This window comes from Poecilia latipinna, unplaced genomic scaffold, assembly GCF_001443285.1.
Source record: "Poecilia latipinna isolate Pla-1442-1.1 unplaced genomic scaffold, P_latipinna-1.0 Scaffold2032, whole genome shotgun sequence".
Lineage (NCBI taxonomy): Eukaryota > Metazoa > Chordata > Actinopteri > Cyprinodontiformes > Poeciliidae > Poecilia > Poecilia latipinna.
The window spans coordinates 154,976-171,383 of NW_015114648.1; the positions used below are offsets into that span (position 1 = coordinate 154,976).

At 39.1% G+C, this 16,408-nt stretch overlaps 1 protein-coding gene and 1 long non-coding RNA gene across 2 annotated transcripts in view; both read left to right on the forward strand.

The window, feature by feature from the left end:
* plekhm3 (pleckstrin homology domain containing, family M, member 3) overlaps positions 1-12,826 on the forward strand; it is a 43,887-nt gene extending 31,061 nt beyond the window's left edge. The window contains exons 7-8 of the mRNA XM_015016540.1: positions 6,638-6,795; positions 8,297-12,826. Of these exons, the coding sequence (XP_014872026.1) occupies positions 6,638-6,795; positions 8,297-8,459 (321 nt within the window). The 3' untranslated portion in view covers positions 8,460-12,826. The remainder of the gene's footprint in view (positions 1-6,637; positions 6,796-8,296) is intronic.
* Positions 12,827-13,630: 804 nt separating this feature from the next.
* Positions 13,631-16,005, forward strand: LOC106935846 (uncharacterized). Its single transcript, XR_001421984.1, has 3 exons — positions 13,631-13,817; positions 14,384-14,560; positions 14,670-16,005. It is a non-coding gene; the product is annotated as an uncharacterized LOC106935846 (long non-coding RNA).
* Positions 16,006-16,408: the final 403 nt, after the last annotated feature.

Below are 16,408 nucleotides of genomic sequence, written 5' to 3' on the forward strand. Positions count from 1 at the left end.
TGTGTGTGTGTGTGTGTGTGTGTGTGTGTGTGTGTGTGCTTGCGGGAGTGCGTCCATGTGTGTGCGTGCGTGTGTGAGGGAACGAGGAGGGCACGCTAACGGCTGTTAAACAGCAGTTTTAGGGGATTAGGAGGTTTTGGAGCACAAAGACTCTGCGTGCAGCAGAGAAAGAGTTTGAACTGGAGGAGGAGGGGCGGAGAGAGAAAAGCTGAAAAGTGGGTTTTTGTTATTGGGGGTTTTTGTGGGAGCTTTTTTTAGAAGGGGAAAAGGTCAAAGATAATCCAGGTGCAGAGATTTTTCCACATAAAATCAATAATTCGGTTGATAGTTTAGGTTCTGTCTAAACAGTAATATTGGATTGTTTGGACTTTTGCTGTACTCTGGCAATTACCAAAAATATGCACATAGCTTTTCATTCATTTCAATGAATTAGTTCAAAGCACATGAATTACGCCTCATGGTGCCATTTAATCCCGTTTTGTATCCATTAGCAAAGCATTTTGTACGTAAAGCATTCGTTTATTTTTCTTTGCAATTAAGGATTTTCATAAATATTGCTCATATTATCTGTATAAAATATTAAAACCACTTAATTATATTTATGTTTTAAGAATATTTCCAGTCTCATTATTAAGACATATAATTGTTTTTTTTAATCGGCCTCGATGAATAATTTATCTGATTCAACATTATTTTGCTTAGTCAGCAAGTCATTAAATGACAGGTGTCAAATTACTTTTATATATTATGAAATATGTCTTGGGTGAGCAAAACAAAATTCATACTTCATCTAAAATTGAATGATTGTATTGATTACATGTCAGAGTATTATCATCTGACTTAGGGTCTGACTTTGTCCAACGTATTTCTGAAATATAAAAGCAAATTTTTTCCATAATTTGGAGTTCCGTCTTAATGACAGCTGAAACTTCAAGTATTAGTGATCAAAAACAATCACTGAGCCAACATCTCTCCTTGGTTCTGGTTCTGTGTCTCTCTCTTAGTCTGTGTAAGCCCATCACTTTCTGGTTCTCTTCTTATTTAGCATAACTCAGACAGAAGCAACTAAAGAAAGCAGCAGATTTTAGGAAAAAAAATAGACTCTATTACTTTTTCAAAAACAGTTTTTAAACAAATAAGATTTTCCACTGACTGAAAGCAAAAGTATAATTCAAGGTTTTGGAGCGAACTCTTTTCAAAAGCTTACTTCAAGCAACACTAAGTATTATTTACATGCATATAAATAAGTTCAGTGCTAATCGGGGTCTTAAATGTTGCATGTCCTTTCCAGCATTGTAGGACTCAAAATTTAGAAAAGGAACAAGAAAAAAAAAGCAAAAAATGTGGAGAGGTGGGGCAAAATTTAAAATTTAAAGGAAATAAGAATAGAGGAGAGAAAAAAAGTAAGAAAAGAATAAAAGAGAACACCTTAGAAGTCTGCTTCTACACCTGCAGAAAGAGAAAAAAAACAGAACTGAGAAACCACAACAACAAGCATTTTCACATGGTAATAATTAATTCAAGATATACTTAGTGGCAACCGCAGCCCAACATGGAGTGTATCTGTAAACACTTGAGTCCAAACACCTGTGTGTGGGTGTGTGTGATAAAAATAATCTAAGGTTCATCCTCTTCAGGATTTAACCGCATTACAGTTTAGCCTTATGTCATCAGAAAGCCCTTTGCACAAGTCATTATTCTCCAAAGACTTTAGACTACATGATGCTTCCACTTATTCTTTATTCCTTTTGATCAGAAGTCAGAGTTGACGCCGATGAATCTTAGACCTCATACTTTAAAAAAAATCTCTAATGTCTTAACATAGCTTTAATTTTAACCAAAATGTTAGGAGACGAAACAACCGAAGCTACAAAGGTATGCAAAGGAATACAAAGAGATAAAAGAAATGCCACATTTTGCAGATACTGTATATTATGCCTTTTTTATATTAGAAATGCATTAAAAGATCCGAATAAACAGTTCAGTTATTTTTTTAAAGAAGAAAATAAACATCTTGTTGTCTAAAATGCAATAACAGCAGTAATTTAGTGCCCGCTTGATCTTTTGCAGCTAAAAAAAATCCTTCTAACATCAACGTGTGAAGAGCTCAGGCCTTTCTGCTTGACTTGGTGACTATTTTTTAGATTAGATAGGTATTTAATAGGAGATTTGTTTTTCTATCAAATTTGAACCAGGTGAAGCTGAAACTGCCTCTTGAGTTCTGGTTAGAATATATTTACAGACAAATGGGGGTTTTTATTGGGGGGGTTAAATCTTAAATGCAAAAAGTATATATGGTATTTTTGTACAGTTTTCACTTGATTTCTGCTCAGTGTGTTGCTTTATACAGAAAATGGCTTTTTTTGAATCCAGTTATCAATGAGTCAATTACTAAATTAGTTTATTTTTTTTCAATAATGGATTTATCACAATTAATCCGATTAATCGTTTCATCTCTAAAATATCTTCTTTTAGCTTTTTATGTCATTGTTTTTGCAGACAAAGACTCAGCTAGAATCTGTGTGTGCAAATTAAAGCTTTACGAGATTTGGAGACCAGATATTGGTAATTAAATTCTGATCGCAGCATCTCTAAATGATCTTAAATCACAATGCATGTCCGGCGGTTCTGAAACCTGCAGAGGTCTGAACTCATCGACTCTGAACTGCAGCTGATTTACTGTTGTCTCTAAGGACAACTACAACTTTCTTATATATGTTCATATTAAATTTCACAGTCTGAATTATCGTCCCGGTGTGATACAACCAGCCAGTGGCACTTTGATGGAGCTAGTAAAACGGTCAGAGGTTATTTACTGCGGCAGTAACAGCTGACGTATGGGCGTTTAAGGAAAATAAAAGCCAATTTTGACCTTAGCCAACTAGTTTTGATCAAAACAAGCTGGTACCAGCCTCTGGAATTGGATGTTTTAATGAAAAGCACCCAGGCTTTATCCACACAGAGGATTTGATTTACTTGTTTTCTGTTTGTCAAGATTTTGCTCTTTCACAGAGTTACTCCCATGCCTCTCCATCAGACCCGGCCACCTTCCTGCTCTTTTCCCCGCCGCTCCCCTCGGAGAGCCAGTCAGTCACCAGAGCTCTGCCGCCTTTCGCTTGACTCTGCCCAGTCCAATTATAGGGGGCCTTAATTACCGAGCCTGTCAGCCTCCATCAGCAGATCCATTCGTCATGTGGAACTGGGCTGGACCGGGCTGAGCAGGCCTGCTTTACTTTGGGTTTGGTTTGGCTCGGTGCGGGTGGAGGGGGACACGCACGTCTCTCTGCTTCCCTCGGGACTGGTAGAACTTGATTATCTGGACTGGACTGAGCACGTTCCTTTATTTTAAGTACGCAACACTTGTGAGAACGTTTCTAAACATTTCTGTTTGGATGTAAAAGCATTTCCTACCCGTGGAAACGAAGTCAGTTCAGCTCATCTCAAGGTGCTTTCCAAGTCAAACCATCCAATTCAAGTACAGGAATCAAATCAGTCCAGTCATACAGAAACGTTCAGATACAAGTGCTTGCATTTTAATATGGACCTAATATTTAATAGGGGTGTGGAGGTGGGCATTTATCGTATCGTTTTGATACAAATTCAGATTCATTGTTGTCACAATGAATTCCAATTTATGTTTTTAAAAAAACCCAAAAGGTATTGTTTGGATTGTTAGTTTTACTATTTCCGCCATAGTTTGTTTAATGAGAATATCAATAAATGTCAACCCTTTTGAAAACATGATTAATTGCAGTTACTGTGTGCAGTTTAGTGATACAAATCACACTTGTTTATGTGACTGGTGTCCTAACGAAGCTTGTTGCTAATGGAAATGTCTATCAAGAGCGGTATTTAAAGCTGCATGTGGGGCTGACTGCTGTGTCATGTAGTCACAGCCATACAGACCTAAAAAAAAAAAAGGAATAAGTACTATTTATTGTCTTTTCTTGTCATTATCACAATAGTACTGAATCACACAGGTCCAGTTAAAGTCCCATTAGACTCCACAAGTTTATTGTTGTAATTCTAGGCCAGAAAATAAATTTTTCTTTGGGCATCAATGAGAAAACAAACTGTGGTCCAGTAGATGGCATTTAATGGACGTCATGGAGATTTGGGGAACCCAAGATGAACAGTGAACTTAAGCAAGTTTTTTTGTTTATTTATCGCTTCAGTCACAGTTTTGGTTCATTTGAGCTTTTTACACGTTGCTCGAACTGTAGAGGTAGACCCCTTTAGGTATTTCCTGAGTAGCAGAAGTCTCAGGAAATACCTGAGATTTCTGCCATTAAAGACCATTAAAGAAAAACACTACCTTTGTGTCGCATCATAATTATACCCCAGGCACATTATTTACTCATTTAAAGTTCCTATACACTTTGACAACCTGACAAATAAAAGCATAAATTCTGAAAAAGCGCTTTATTTACATTTATTTTACAGAAATTATTGAGTAGGACCAATCAAAACGATACATTTTAATTGGTCCTACGTTGTTTTTCTACCTGTTATTTAGGCCATATTTGTCAGTGTCCTGCTATGAGCTGCTTGCGCTGCGTTTGGGCTGCTGCCTGCTGAAGACCATTTCATTTCAGTTTGAAGTGTCGCAGCTCTTTACTCGGCTCTGTCTGATTCGGGGCAAACAGGATGAGTACATCTTAGTGTTTTATGTTTCATCTGTGTGCGTGTGTGGTTTCTTCCTCCACTCGCTACCTCAAGTCCTCCTCTTGTCCTCTCGTCGTCTGAAAAACAGCGTGAAGGAGGTTATAATTGGGAGGTCCAGAGCTCTGCCAGGTGGAACCACTCGTATCTGAATGCAGGCTCTCGCTTCTCTCTCAAGATCTCATGTTTATTATACCTCTGCCACTCTCTCCTACTTCCTCCTCTGTTTTTTTCTGCTACTTTTTCCCCGTCTCCGTCAGACGTGCGCCAGTCTTTATACGCTGATGAACCGGTTCATGCTTCGCTACCGGCTCATGGTAGCGAAGCATGAACCGGTAGCTTTTGAAACATGTTGAGTTTTTATGTTCTCTGCTCACTCGTACACAGAAGAAACGCAACAATACAGCTCCTCCTTCCCCCTTCAGACCTCCACCATCCGACCCCACCGCCGCTCCTTTTAGGAACTCGCCAATCATTAAAAGATAATCTCAAAAAACAAGATGGCCGTTCTGTTACCTGTCGTCCTCTCTTCCTTCTGCTTCCTCTCCTCTTCTTTTTTCTTCTCCATAAACCAACAACAGTCTTAGTGTAAATTGCTTTAAATTAAGTTTAATCTCTTTTTTGTGTGTCATACGCCTCTTTAGCACTATTCTTCTGTCACCTTTTTGTTTAATTTAAACAGTTCCACCTGACTATTATTTTTTGACTGTTGCAACGTAAAAATATAGGGTTTTTTTTCTTTAAAGTTGGAGTCAAAATTTGCCATATTTGCTATAACATCGTCATGGCAAAAAAAAAAAAAAAGACAGGACTTTAGTATAGTTAATATTTAAAGTGTTCAAGTATCCTCTTGAAATTGCATCCTTTATACAAATAAAACTAGAAAATTAGCATTTCCATGAAAAAATGGAAGTGTGAACGCTGTAAGCCAACGCTAACTGCTGAAAACCGCAGAACTATTTGTAGTTAACAGAACTACAAATAGTTGCTGAAATGTAACAAGCAGAAGCTGGAGAACGAAGTGAAAAACAGTCGTCTTCAACAGCAAAACATTTATCCTTAAAAGCTAAAAGTTAAAGCTAAAACTCGAGTTTAGCAGTTTAAAAATCACCCTTGATCACATTATTAATCTGTTGAATATTTTGAACAGTGAAGAGAGTAATGAGCCTCTCTAGTGCAGTAAAAGTGCTCTGTATATATGCTATAGCTAATTTTTTGTTATTTAGCTAACGTTAGCCAACATTTAGCTGTTTAGCTCGCATTAGCTGTTTAGCTAGCATTAGTTGGTTAGCTGGCATTGGTTGTAAAAAGCTAATGTAATCTTGAATGTTGTAAGAGGTCATCAAGCAGGAAGTTAAATTAGAAGGTAGCTAACGGGATTGGTCAAACTTCAGCTGCTTTTCTGAATGTCACAGAAGGAAATCCAGAAAACGTTCAGGTGATTGGTCAGAATTGCGGAAAAGCTGCGATGACCACCCAAAAATGTGCAAATTGTGAATGAGTTTGCATTAACAGGTGTGATTACAATTTCCTGCAGAGACTGTTTAAGGTGTTTTCACTGATGAGTTTGTGAGTTGTGGTAGAGACATGTAGGTCATCAAGTCAGGTTTTCAGCAGAAAACTGATGCAGAATCCAACTTTACTCTCTGGCTGGGCATACAAAGGATGATTTATGGAGGCCGCAGATCTTTTTTGGTCTGATGAGTGATACGGTTTGCTTCTTATCTCAATGTTTAGTCTGCCTCATTGCACAACAGCAATCAAAGATTTATTTTTCTAAAGAAAGCAGAAGATCATGGCATTGTTCTCCCTGCTGTTGTTCTTCAAAGCATATTCCCCAACCGAGCTTGTTGACTTCAAGCCCAGGTCTGTTGTCATGATGATATAGAGAGCCGATGGATGATTAGGAGGCTTTTAACATTTATCGGCTTTACATATCACTCACCCCTCTCCTCCATTATTCCTCCTCCTCCAGGTGATCGACGGGAAACTGGCCCCCTTCCTGTCCAAGGTGATCAAATTCGCCAGCTCCCACGTGTTCGGCTGCAGCCTGTGTCGAGAGAAGGGCTTCATCTGCGAGCTGTGCCAGAACGGACAGGTCATCTACCCCTTTCAGGAGAATGTCACGCGAAGGTACGCATCCATCCAGAGCCCTCAGCTAACCCAGAGAGGTCGTGTTTAATCACGGTTTAGACTTGATATAAGAGGTGTTGATAGATCCCATATAAACAGTTTCATCATTTCTGTGAGCTAAAATAAGAACTGACTGATTATTTATCATCATAAAGCTCCTGTTTCACTATTTTATATTGAAAACAAACAAACAGGACTTTTCCCCCTGGCCAGTAAGGTGTGATAATCTGCGTGGACGTGTCGCTCTAAGCTTTCGCTCTGCGTTTTGTTCATAACACCGGCTGAGTCAGAGGGAGAGGGGATTTTCCTCGACACAGTCCAGAGCCTCGTCTTCATCACCGAGAGTCAGAGAGAGAGACAGACAGCAGAGAGATAAGAGCTGAATAGGAGCGATTCCTGAAAGACGCTGAGCCGTGGCGTGGCGCACACACACACACATTCACACCCAGCTGTTGAGCTGAGTGTTAAAGTGTGAACTGATAACAGCTGGATCTGCTGGCCAGTAAGATTCTGACAGCAGTGAACGGAGCAACAACTAGACCCAGGTGCTCCAACTTAATCTATTTACTTTGGTTGTGTTTAAATAGGAAGCCATATTTGTAGTTTTGATCGTGCCGTAAAAAGACGTCCAAAAAAGACTGCAACAAAGTCATTCATACTGATTTTCATTTTGTTAAAAAAAATTGCAGAAATGGCGTAAAAGTTTTTAACTTAAATTGCTTTGATTAGGACAGTGGAAATTATCAACATTAATACAATACATAGCAGTATATGTAGGAATTAGCACAATATTTAAATTTCAGTCTTTGACCTAAGACTAGGAAGCACAAAATGGATTGTGTGTGGGCATATATATGTATATATTTAGACATATGTAAATGGAAAATTAATTAACCTATGTTTGTTTATTATTTTTTTATTTAATAATGAGGGTCCAACTGAAAATATGGTATGAATTTATAAGTTTCATAAGTTTCTTACTTCTTCCTACTCCTTTTTGAACATGTTAAGATTATTGTACAAAAATATGTGTCTCTTCCATTCATTGTAAATGGGTACATAACTGGTTTGCTTTCAATCAATGCTTGATTTTCTTATTAAAGAATTTAAAATCTGATTATTTGTGATTAATCAATTGTTGAATTCATCATGATTAATTGCTATTAATTTGATTAATTGGATTAATCCGAGTAATTGTTATTAATCGTGATTAATCGGATCAATTGTGATTAATATGATTAATCATGATGAATCTATTGTTGAAATAATCAATTTCTAATTATTCTTATTATTCGATTACTAATTTAGTAATTGAGTAGTCATTAAGTAGCGGATCCTGACTAAGACATGCAATTTGCTACAACAGCACAATCAGAGCAGCAATTAGCCTGAAACGATAAAAAACATATATACAAATATAATCATGATTAATCGAATTAATCGTGATTAATCGGATTATTCGTTTCAGCCCTGATTGACCTCAGTGTTTCCCGGCTGACAGGTGTGACGGCTGCGGCGCCGTTTTCCACGCGGAGTGTCGTCAGAAAGCCCAGCCGTGTCCCCGCTGCGTCCGCAGAGAGCTCCACCACAAGCGGCCGTCGTCCTTCTGGTCGCCCGACGACGACAGCCCCGGCTGCTTTCACCTGCCGTACCAAGACACCTGAGGTCGGCTGCCGCAAGCACAGGGGCCAGGAGCAAACGAGCCGACATGCAGCCGCCACACGGGACAAAGGGCCTGTGTTTTGTTTTGTTTTGGGGTTTTTTTATTCCTGCATCTGCAGGTTGGAGCTCGCTGCAGCTTTTTGACCACAGTACAGATGCAGCTGCGGAGCTTCCTGCGTCGTTCTGTACTGAAGGAGAAAAGAACTGAATGCTGCGTAAGACTCTGCAGGCCCGAGTTCTCGTTGCTCTCTACTCACATCCTCTGCTCCCCATCTTCACTTACCTCCCGCTCCAGGTTAAACACAACAAATCACAGCCGATGACACCAGGAAGTGCAGAAACCTGGCCGCTTGTCGTAACCTCTTAGAAACGAAACCGTTAGTCAGCACACAGGACGACGAAGCAAAGCACAAAATCCGCTGCTTCTCTTTTCCCGACATGAGGAGCCTGCTGATGCTTTTTGATTATTTTTTTTTTTCATCCTAGATTAAAAAATAGCAGAGGAAAATGGATTCATCCATCATGGATTAAAAAGAGAAACAAAATATATCTGCTCTTAAGTGCTTTAAGCCTTCCGAGAATATTGTTGCACTCTGTAGCCTCTAAATCACGCAGAGAATTAGCCATTAGAAATCATAGTGGGGGAGTTGTGTCTGTCTTGAAGCAATACTCCGGTGCTTTTAGGTACCATGAAGGTTGACCGGCGGTAATCTTCCTCCTCCTCGTTCCCACCGTTAAACTGGTCATTAGCCGTCCTGAAAAAGTATGAAATACGGTGTGGAAAAAGTCTTTTTTTTTTTTTTTTACATTCATTTCTAGATAAAGTTGATCTTTTGATAAACTTGTGTTTTTGTCAAATTTTGAATTTATTCCATTTTAAATATCCCATTTTCCTTTGTGAATTACCAACAGGATCCCACAGATGAACGTAAACTCATTCATAAATGCAGAATTTGTTCTTATGGCCACCAGACGGCTCAGTCAAGGTTCAAAACTGGTCCTATGGACCTTTAACTGGGTACGGTTTAGAAACCACAACAATCACTAAAACCTCTTTGTTTTTTTTAATTTCTACAAGAAATTTGTGCACAAATCTCCAGAATGTCATAGAAGCTGCAGGAAAACTAAGGAGATGTTTGGCCAAGAACAGAATTTCTCTAGAAATCTTATTTTCACTAAAAAAACATTTTACACTTATGATAGACAAAAAAAGCACAGTCTACTTTTCCTCTTAGACGGTTTGTTTCTAATATTACATTTCAACTTAGACATTCATTGACTAGAATGTTGTGGCTGATTCCTTAACTTTAGTTTTCATTCTAAATGTTTCTCCCAGCCCTTTATTAGCCTGGTTAGCTGAGCTAGCTTCACCATAAAACACGAGTTTCTGTCTGTAGATGGTAGTAAATGCTGGTCCTTCCTTCGCTCTGAGCCAAAATGCATCCAACGTTTCTAACTCCACGACAAGTAGAGAAATTTTGCCATAACATATTCATCCTTCCTGTTATCTGCTGAAAGTATCGCTCTCTCTCGCAGCCTGAATTGAAAGCAGATGTGTGTCGACTTGTTTTTGAAAAGTGCAGTTTGCTTTTCAACAGCTCAAGTTAGCAACCTGGACTCACTGATTTGGGGAAAAAAATAAATACATTTTTGATATTTTTGAGTCGTCGTCGAAGGCTGATTGATCTGAAAATTGTTTGAGTCCGATCTCCGGTTGATTTGTCAATCCACGTCTACACTTATTTTTTTAATAAGTCAAAGTTTAAAAACAAAACACTGTGTTCATAAAACGATGTCCGGAAAATATCCCGATGATTTCTGGCTGAACTGAAACTTCGTTAAAAATGACTGGAGAACAGAATTTAATTATTTTCTAATTCAAATAATTAACTTCTAAAAATGTGTCTTTTAGGTGTCTTTAACCTGCAAAGCAACTTAAATCAATTTCTAAAATGTCTTTGTTAAAGACCTTTTCTTATGGACTTAAATCGTTTTGACTAAATCTCATTTGAAAAACTTTTTTTTTTTTTTTTGGCAACAAAATTTGATGAATCTGTAACCTTAAATCATTAAAACGATTCTTTAGTCAGGAAGAGGTGTACGTATTTAAAAACAAATTAAGGAACTTTTATTTTCATTTCTTAAGGAGTAGCTGGGAGAAATCAACCATAATGTTTATATAAATTAAATGATTAATAATTGTCACACGTGCAGGTGACTGTAACCAGATTTGGACCTTTCTTGAATCTTCCTGATTTATTGCTTAGATCTTTAACTAAATTTTTTTGTTCTCTCCATTTCCTCATGTAAATGTAAAAGCACGACGACTTGATTATAAAATCCACTGACTGTGCGTTTCGTCCCGGCTGGAAGATAAAAATGTCAATAATCTACTGGCACTCCTCTCCCAGCTGCCTCCGCCTTCCCTTTCCTCCTCTGTGATTCTACTTCCTGTTGTGCTTTGCTCATGCGTAGCCTCTCAGACATGACAGCAGCGTTAGCTTTTAGCATCTCAATGCAACCTGGACGGCCTTTTATTGCCCACCTTCTCCTTTTTCCACATAACCCAGCAGCTGTGACTCATCCGGTTTTCGACCCAGATTTTGGTGAAAACGTGAGCAATTTTAACACTGCATTTATTTTGGTTGATTAATTCCCTGACAGTGGAAAAACATTATTTTAACGGCCCAGCTCCGGTCAGAAAGGCAGGAAACGACTTCAGATTTTTACTGCAGTAAAAATTCCTGTGAATCTACAACTTGTAGGAAGAGATGGCTGGACTTCTGCTGCTCTCAGACTGAAACAAATAAAAACTTAGCTGCTGCTCCGCTGAGACTTTAGTGTTGATCTCTCTGCCGTTGTTTCGCCTTGTTTCATTTGAGCCATAGAAACTTGTCAGCTCGAAGCTCGCTAATGTGAAAATCCTATTTTTTATTTTTGTTTTTTGAGGGGACGCTGCGCGTTTCGCCGTTTCGTATCTTTGAAGTTTTTTTGTCACTTCCAACCCGACTTGCTTTGTTCCGACTCCGGCAACCAATATTAGGATCTTTTTCATGATTTCAGTGAAAAATAATTACCTGAAAGAAGTCACTTTGTTAGTTTGGTTTGATCAGGAATTCATAATCATGACTAATTTATTAGTCATTTGGCCCAAATGGGGGAGGGTTAGGGTTAGATTTTATAAAAGCTAGAAATAGTTAAATTATGGCTTTATTGATAAATGATCACTGTCGTCCATGACAGGAAATCCCTGCAATGATTAATAAACTGCTGCCCTGAAGGTTTAGGACGTAGACTTGAAGTTGTGGGTTGCCAGGTGCAAAATGGAAGAAGCTAGGGACAAAATGACAAAGAATAACTACAAAATGGCCGACATGCTTATTTTTCCTTAAGTTTGATGCATTTTATTTTTTTATTCTTTGGTTTATTTGTTGTTTTGATTTTGAAAATAAAGTGTTTCATTGTTCCTCGCTGAATGTTCATGCTACAAAAGTAAAAATATTGTTTAGTTTTGTTTGTTTTGACTGCATTGTTCCTTTAAGTTGTGTTAATTATTAGTGCTTGGCTGCCTGACGGGTTTCAGGGAAGCTGATTGTGTGTCTGTGTATTTACACCGATTGAACGCGGCATCAAAACGAAGCCATCGGCACCAAACTCCAGTCTTACTTCTACTCATTGTTCACAACATCATGGACGTCATCGTCAGTATTCCAGCGAAATGTGTTCAGAGGACGTTCATGTTGCATTTAAATCAGTTTTATCCAGAACAAACGGGCTTTCTTTAAATGATCAGGATGTTTTTTGATTTTTTTCCAGGTTTTTTTTAGATCTCAGTGGAACCTCAGATGGACGGAGTTAATTTGTAGCACTGTGAAAAAACACAATGTTGCAAGCTAATCCTGTGTCTTTCCCAGGACGGTGGAGCAGAAGGACCCGCAGGCCTCCACTCTTTGCCTCTGTGCAGCTAAAGTTGTGCATCAGATCACTTTATAAGTTATTTCATTTGTATTTGTTGGCACGTTATTTGTGTTTTTCTCAAACCTGCTTTTGCTCGATAGTCTGTTCAACTGGAAATTGTATTTGATTTCAGTTGTTACGGCAAAATACTAGATTGTTTTCAGTTTGCAGCTGAAGATGCTCTTCATGTTTCATTGTTACAAAAGATATGATACGGTATTTAAGGACAGTAGACGGACTGAACCTCTGACCCTTTTTTTAGGTGATTATTGTTTTTGTTTTGTTTTGTTTCTGCAGCCAAACTCTTATGCAAGCACAAGGAGTTGTTTTTCGATCAAAGCAGCTCGTCCTCATGTCTGGTTCTGTATGAATTGACCCACTGATGCCAATAAAAACAAACTTATTAATAGCAGCCAATTTTTCTGCGTTTTAATCCTGATTTGTCGCTTTGGCTTCTGGGATTTCAGTACATTGTTGGTTTATTTTTAATAATAATAAGTGAGCTAACAGCATTGCTATTTGGATAATCTGACTATTTAAGCAAATTGCCTCAAAGATTTTAGATTTGCAAATAAAATGGTCACATTTTCAGAGGTGCAGCTGAAAGCAAGTAAAATGACTTATTTTAGATTAAAAATGTCTGTCTCTGACTAACAACTGAGAAAGGTTAAGTTTTATTTTTCTTTATTTGTGTCAAACATGTGCAATCTTTCTATGATGATGCAGCTAAAATCACAATGTTTTCCCTCTGATGTCAACAATTTTCAGGCCAAGATTTACCTTAAATAATTTGTGTATGCATAACGCAACAAACAAATGTGTAATGAATATTGATTCAGTGGTTTCTCTGTGTTTCACGGACAGTCTGGTCGATGCACACAGTTGTAGTCAGAAAACACGAAATGGTAATACCGCTTACGGCCACTAGGGGCTGGCGTTCAGAGGTCAATTCAAACGCCGTCAGTTGACTCTAAACGGTCCGGTTTTTCTTCTACCATTCATTACGATGAAATTAGGACAGTGTGAGTTAAAACAGCAACAACTAAGTTTCAATGAGATAGTTAAAATCCCTCTATTGTAGCTGCTGATTAAACTCAATGAAAAATATCAACATTAAGAAATAATAGTAAAAAAAAAAAAAAAAAACTCAGCCATGCCTCAGGAAAAATGCAACTCAGCTTTGTTTCTTGTTTAATGCAAACTTTGTTTCTGTGTTTGGTTCCTTTTTTTTAATAAACAAAACGTGCAGGAACTATTAATTGTTAACCCAGAATGTGTTTTTTTTTCCTTTGGAATAAATATGATAGACACCTGTCCATTTACCCCAGCAGCTGTTCAAAGCGACATTTAGGGACGGAGTCGCCTTTGATTAGCAGTAAATGGATCACCGATCAACATATTTGGTGCGTATTGATGATTTTTGATTATGGCACTTCTTGACAAAATGTAATGCTTACCGCTTGTTCATTTGTGTGATGTGAAGCCCTTTAAAAGGCCTTGTTGCTGAATTCAAAACAGTGACTGTGGCAAACCCGGCTGAACAAGGATTCAAGTCATAACACACACTCTGAAGTCACTCTGACTGGTCTTTAATGTTGATTTTGATAGTATTGGGCCTATATTAGACAGCAAGAGATCATTTTACCTCAAAAGCGATATGTCAGAAGCAGGAAAAAATGGGCATTTATAGAGACTGGAGCCAGACTGTGATGTTTGATAGCTGGGTCAGAGGTTAAACCAGAGCTGAAGGTCATTAGGGGCGTTCCCAGCATGCAATGGGTCTGGTCCAAGGGAGGAAATGTTCATTGGCGGCCAAGGCTCATTCCCAGTTCTGACAGAAAGAAAACACTTTGCTATTGGTTGCATTTGGAGCTGAGAAACATTAAGGACGTCCATGGTGAGTCTGTCCACTGCCAGAAACACCAAAAAACGATTACGGTTGGTTGTGTTTGTGTGTCATTTCCCTCAGGAACACGAGGTACCGCTGTGGGGAGAAGCAGTGTGACTGTCTGTGCAACTGAAGCATTTTGTCAGATCACAGATATGCTGTCACGGGAAAAAACGCCTTCCCTGATGGCGGTGGCTCATTACAGCAGAATAAGACGCCCTGCCACCAGAGCAACAATGATGTGGAGCAAAAGTTTAAGTTGGTGACGTTCCCTCCAAATGTCCCTGACCTTAATCCAATCAACCCTCTGTGGAATGTGTTGGACAAACATGTCCAAACCATTGAGACCTTGCATCGGTACTTCCAGGTCTTTAAGGATCTGCTGCTAGCGTGTTGGTGCTAGCCACTACATCCCTCCTGACAGACCCTGAAGGAGTCCATGCCTTGATGGGTCAAGACTGTTTTGGCAGCAAAAGAGGCACCAGCACACTATTAGACATGATGGTACGCACTTTTGTAGATGTAGAAACGTAAGCATCATTAGTTCTTTACATGGAAAACGTCCAACATGTGTATATTAAAAGACAGGCTGCGATTTAAATCTGTGAAGCTCAGACTCCGAGGTCATGCAAAGTCAGGACGCGGCCTCACTGTTTGCTCACATTAGGGCGGGTTCGCCTGCCGTCTTATGAGCTCATCTGGCTCAACTGAGAGGGGAAAACATACATATGTATCTATGTGTGTGTGTGTGTGTGTGTGTGTACCCAAGGGAGTCTGGACATTTTCTGAGAGAGCGGCGGGCTCGGGAGGCCGAACCGTTCGCCTTTTATGTACGTCGAGCAGCAGCCGCAAATTGAAGCTGAGTGTCGACCGCGCTTAATTGTCATCGCCAATTAGTGCATTGTGGGACGGCCACAATGGATCAACTGTAGCGAGCAGAGCGAAGTCCTTTGTGCTTCTCCAGTGGCCTGCGAGCCAGTCAAGACTCATTTGAGGGGCCCGGTCGACGGCGGAGCAGAAATGCCACCCTAAATGAAAACAAAAGACAGTTTAAGGAGGAAAAAGGGGGATGAAGGGAGGAAAACGAAGGCTTTGGGGGGCTGGGGGTTGGATGTGGACAGCGGTTACAGAGGAGGAAAGAACGGGGCCAACACACACACACACACATTTTACCCCCTCACGACATTTTAGTGAGCTTCTGCACAAAAGCTGGCAGGGCCCCAGTGTCCCCAGTGACCTGGTTATTCTGGAGCTTCATCGGCCACATTGAAGCTTTCAGCAGGTTGCGGCAGAGCGGACTGGTTTCAACCTTTGCTACAATTAAAAAAAAAGAAAAAAAAAAAAGTACAAATCCACTATTTTGACCGCTTTTACTTTGAAAAACCCAATATTTGCTATGAAGGGCCGTCACCAAAGACTCGACGTTTGTTTTGTTTGCTTCACTCAAACAAGTTCCAGGTCTCTGCATGTCGCCGACGTGAGTGAGGGAGGGCGAGACAAAACCCACTCGGCACGTCGGAGCCCAGCTCTGATGTTCAGACCGATGGTAGAGAAACAGCCTGAAGGTGTGTTCAGGTCACACACGGTGTGAACCGAAATCCACAACGTGGGGCTTATATCTGTATTCAGCTGAGTCTTTTGAGGCTTTGTCTGAAATAAAGTCCGTGACTTTGTTGACTACAGCTGCTACAAGCTTTGGGGTTCGCCGCTGCCAGGCTAACCATACGTAATACAGATTTATTTATTTTTTAATTTTTTTTTCTGACTCACTGTTCACTGCAAAAACACAAAATCTTATCAAGTATTTTTGGTCTAGTATCTACAAATACCTTAGTATACTTCAAATAAGACAAATGTAACTTAAAAGTAACTTTTTAGCAAGATGTAGAGGCTTGTTTTATGTAAATAATTCCTTAATATTGATTAAAAAATCATTTGTTTCATTGGCAGATTATTTCACTTGTACCAAGAAATATTTCCATGTTATAAGTTAACATGAAGTCCTTTTTCATCAATATTAAGGAATTATTTATTTAAAACAAACACCTGTTTCTTGCTGAAAAGCTACTTTTAGTTTGTTTATCTTATGTCAAGTGTGCTAAGATA